The sequence below is a fragment of the Meleagris gallopavo genome, chromosome 7 (genome assembly GCF_000146605.3).
Source record: "Meleagris gallopavo isolate NT-WF06-2002-E0010 breed Aviagen turkey brand Nicholas breeding stock chromosome 7, Turkey_5.1, whole genome shotgun sequence".
In the NCBI taxonomy this organism is placed as follows: domain Eukaryota; kingdom Metazoa; phylum Chordata; class Aves; order Galliformes; family Phasianidae; genus Meleagris; species Meleagris gallopavo.
In genome coordinates, this window is record NC_015017.2 from 11,665,328 (window position 1) to 11,670,199 (window position 4,872).

Consider the following 4,872-nt stretch of genomic DNA (forward strand, 5'->3'; position numbering starts at 1 on the left):
CGAGGCAGCGGGAGAGCTGCGGGCCCCGAGCGGCCGCGTCGGTTCTGGCAGAAGCCGCCCCGCAGAACGCTCCTCGGAGCTGCACGTTAGGTACCGGGGCCGTTATCGTATTCTGCCTCTTAAGGGTCTAACGTAAAGCTCACGACGAGACCGCACGCAGCTCACAGGCCCTCCACAGAAGGGCTGACCGGGGCCTTGCTGCAGATGACCCTTCTCATAACGTGCTCCTTCCGTGTAAATCAGAAGCGTGTGATTCAGTATGATCGAAGTGCACCTAATTGACCTTGTCTCCTACCTCAGGCTGTCGTCCTGTCTGCTTATCTGGAGATGGGAGGCATCGATCTCAGGGATCGGTCGGTGATTGAGTTGGGAGCTGGAACTGGATTGCTGGGAATAGTGGCCACGCTGTTGGGTAAGGGTTTTTTTGTTTGCCTTAAGCAATTTACAACTGTAGTAAAACTGGCATTTTTACATCTACATGTAGAAGTTAATATGAAAGCCACATATGTGAACTGTGATATATCCTGAGTCATCTTCCTCCCTCGTCAGACTTCAGAGCCTGCTGTGTTATTTACTGTACTGATAATGCCACCACAGTTCACTTTATGGTGGGACCCTGCTAAGACTGATGCTGTTACCATGGCAGTCTGCTTCGCAACACTGAGCTCTGCAGATCTCCTCCCCCAGGGAGCAAGAGCTGCGCTTGTCGTCTTCCAGTTCTCCTGAAATTCAGCACAGATAAAGCTGCAGACAGAGAGCACACAAAGCCACATTAGCCTATCTTGCAGACAGGGAAACCAATGTCTGGAGGAATGATTTGCCTCCAATAGGACTGTGGCCGTGGCAGGGGCTGAGCACTGTTAAATCTGTGCTAAGTGTCGCAATTATCACTGTAATTCAGGGCTGTACTGACGGTGGAAAGCGCCTGTTAAAATAATAAAAACAAAGCAGTTTGACAAAATGTGGCAATGTCATAAGAAATCCCACAGGCATAAATTCTGTCCGACTTCTTTAGCTGCTTCTCTTCTAATGAGGAATCAGAGCAGGTTAATGGTGGCAATCTTTTTAAAATTGTTGTCACATATCAGAGAGTAACTACTCTCATGCACTGAGAAAAAGCTCCAGAAAATGTTTTTGTTTAACCCGACTTAATCTTTGTGTGGAATATATGAATGTATTTTATATTTGTAAGTGACTGATGAACAATGGGATGTGTGCAGACAGTGGGATTTCTGCTTGTTTTGTTCTTTTGTTTTTAATCAAGAATCTCAGCAGTTATTAATGTTTAATAGGACTGCTTACCTTGAAGCTTTGTATTCCACGTGCTCTATTTATGAACATACAGCATTTATCTGAGATGTATATTCCTGTACCACTTAGGTGCTCGTGTTACCATCACAGACAGGGAGCCAGCACTGGAATTCCTGGAGTTGAACGTATGGGCTAACTTACCTTCTGAACTACACCCAAGGGCTGTGGTGAAGGAACTAACTTGGGGAAAAGACCTAGGCAACTTCCCTCCAGGAGCATTTGACTTCATCCTGGGGGCAGACATCATTTATCTCGAAGAAACTTTTGCGGAACTGCTTCAGACATTGGAGTATCTGTGCTCAGAGCAAACTGTGATTCTTCTTTCCTGCCGTATCCGCTATGAACGGGATAACAACTTCTTGAAGATGCTGAAAGGCCGTTTCTCTGTAAATGAGGTCCACTATGATTACAGTAAGGATGTTCATATTTACAAAGCACAGAGGCACAGTCACAAAGATGACTTTTGACTGTATACTTTGTTAATAAATTCCTGATCCTTTTCAAACCTCCCCTTGTTCCTACTAAATACACTTGTTCTTAAGCATATAATTATGGAGGTAGTGTTATGTCACTGGCTTCTTTTTCCACTCAGTCTGAACCAGCAGGGAAAGTTCCTACCTACCTTCTCCATATTGATTTTCCACTTCATTCCCAAGTAAGAAATGTGTAAGGTCTTCCAACGACTTTTTATCAAATAATTTTTGAAGTTGATCTATGTTGCAGAAATTGTTATGCATGAAAAATGTAATCAAAAGATCTGTTGTTTAAAAATCTTAATTTTCCCACTTCATTTTCATGGGAAACTTATATTAGCAATTAGATTAGGTGGGATTTTTCCCTTTTACCACTTCTTCAACTTTAGAAAAGCGGAAGAAACTAAGACTTCGGTTCAAAATGTTTTAACTCATCAGATCTTCTACATTTTTAACACTGTGGTAAAAGAAGCCATGCAAAGGGCACACCCAACAAAGGCAGATGCCATAAATTTGTTCTATTGCTACCACTACTGAACTGAAGAAGAGCAGGGAAACAAAGAACCAGGGTTGGGGTGGTAGGAGGGGGATCAACAGTTCAAAGCAAGCTGACTTAGAAATTAGTGGTTGTATCTAACTTGCAAGTGTGGAGGCCATACCTGCTTCCATCAGACATCCTAATGAGAAGATGCTGAGGGTCTGTGATCCAGAAGTGACATGCAGATCATATTCTGGAAATAACATGTCATTATAGCTTCCACCAACAAGGTCCGAAGGCGTTGCATTTTGCCACTGGAGAATCTGTTGTCTATATTCAGCTTTAGTTCTCTGCTTGGCTCTGAACTCCACCTGAGGGCGGATGCTTTGTAATACACTTGCTTACAACTGTATACTTAGAAGCCACACGGTGTCACTAAAACAGTACTTACTGGGAATTTGCAGTTTCAAACTTTTGAGGTCTTTTGAGGAAAGGAAGACAGCACCTTTAATTAAAAGCAGAACATGGTATGAGCTGTAATGTGCCATACTGTCTTTTCTGTCCTACCAATTGGGTGAGCAACATCTGGAAAAAAATCACAAGCTCTCCTGATTCTGTTTCTGGCTGTAATGTTTGGAATGGGACTTCAGTTCTCACTGCTCCTCTTTCTTTTCTTCCCCCCTAGCACTTCTTTCTCTCTTAGCTCATCTGTGGTCACTGCATGTTTTGGTTCCCCTGGTGCAGGGGCTGGCAGAAAGCAGAGTGCTGCAGCTTGTCCCTGTCTGTGCACGTGACATGGCTCCTGGGGGAAGGTCTGCTACCTGGCCATGCTCAGCCCCTGCAAGAGGCTGCAGCTGCTCTGCTGCCTTAGCAGGAACCTGCTTAAAAAGCCTACTTAAACGGCACAGAATAAAACCTAGAAGTTTAACAACCTGTATGATGTTAAAAAGGGAACCTTTGCTCCATGGCTTGCTATGATGAGAAGTTTTGAATTTTTAAAACAGATCAATCCAATTGCATTGCTTTCTAATTGTTTAGCAGCTCCCATTGTGTAGCTGCAACCTTTCTGAGAGCAGGCATGTGGCAGAAAAGATCAGCCTTGCCTGCTTCTAGACTCAGGAGTGAACCACACCAGATGTGTAGGGCAGGAGGACAGGAGCAATGGCCCCATTGGGTAAGCACTGAGAGCAGCTCTCCGCAATGACATCTGCAAGCCTGAGGCAAAACCAAACTCTCGTGTCCCAACTGATTGGTCCCAGGCAAGCTTCTGATCTAGAATGAGATGATGTACATTAATGGTTCAGCAGCTGCATGGCAATTATGCTAACACCCTGCCCAGGCTCTGCCACTGTGTTTATCCTATACTTAAAAAAATCGGTGAGATTCTCTTTTGGGTGATTCCACTGCATCACTCCTGGTTTGCAATATCATGTGAACTCAACTGGATGGAGGACTTGGTGCAATTGTCCCAGAGTAGTGATGCAGTGCATAAACAGACTCTTGGCAGTAAAAAAACCACTCACCCTAGGGAGAGGATCTAAGACACAGAGAAGTGACTGGGTAGACATGAACATACTGTGATTTTCTGCAACCGTCTCTGAAATGTGCCATTCTGTGAGGGAACAAACTGCAATGTCATTGCAAAACTGGTGCTTTATTAATACGAAGACAGAGTACAAAATTCAGCTCTGTATCTTACAGACTGTCATGGTTTTATAAAAGTTTCATAAAACCATGACACAGACAAAGAGCTTCAAAGTGCCTCAGCACCAGAAGTATCAGGTTTACTGGATGATATACTGACTGCAGAAGGACCTGTGTTACCTGATTCCTTCAGTGTGAAGTTCAAGACAAACTGCATTTTTATCTTGCAAACTAACCTGCCTGGGATTCACCTCATTGCAGAGATGTAGATTTTGTGAATAAGTATAGGAACAACATTATGAAAATGCTTAGTTGTGAAAACCACAAAATCCCACCCATAATGAGTTGACCTTTCTTCTTTCCCATGGTGCATTGCATCAGTGATGGATTTGTTCTGGCTTTTGTCCCGGTGGTTTGATCCAGCCTTGCAGATTACATAATCAATTTGTGATCTTTGCAATGTTTGCTGCCTTCTCTTCTGTTCTCAAAATCAGCAGTACATGGCTTAAGAGGAATGCTTAAAAGTGGGAAAGATAGCATATTTAAACTGTGAAAGGAGAAAAATCTTTCACACATTATTAAGCGACAGAACTAAGTACCACCAAAACAGATACACGAAAGGAAGTTTAAAAATAAGTATGAGAAGTGGAAGATAAACCCTCTAATTAATTCAAATTAATTAAGATTTTAAAAGCATTCTGTTTGGGAAAATGCTCATGAATACTTACAGCACGCCACAAGTCGTGAGGATACCACTGTCTGCTTAAAATGTGCCTTTTCCCGTATTCCTATCTAGCTCTGCCTCTCAATTAGTGCAAAGGGAAAATCCTGCTCAAAAAAGAGACTTTTTAGAGTTTTTTAAAGCATGTTTATGTGACTGCACATAAATGTTTGTGTAAAAAGGGAGTTATGACAGTTTATACCACAAAGGTTACAGTAAGAAAAAGCACGTCTTTATGACAATAA

The 4,872-nt window shown here is 42.8% G+C and overlaps 1 protein-coding gene across 2 annotated transcripts in view; it reads left to right on the forward strand.

The window, feature by feature from the left end:
- Positions 1 to 1,818, forward strand: part of METTL21A (methyltransferase like 21A) — a 2,359-nt gene extending 541 nt beyond the window's left edge. Inside the window, exons 1-3 of one of the 2 annotated variants that reach the window (XM_019617025.2) lie at positions 72 to 90; positions 301 to 412; positions 1,381 to 1,818. In XM_019617025.2, coding sequence (XP_019472570.1) covers positions 328 to 412; positions 1,381 to 1,778 — 483 coding nt within the window. In that variant the 5' untranslated portion in view covers positions 72 to 90; positions 301 to 327 and the 3' untranslated portion in view covers positions 1,779 to 1,818. Of the gene's footprint in view, positions 1 to 71; positions 91 to 300; positions 413 to 1,380 lie in introns of those variants that run through there. The other variant, XM_010713478.3, reaches the window with a different exon arrangement.
- Positions 1,819 to 4,872: the final 3,054 nt, after the last annotated feature.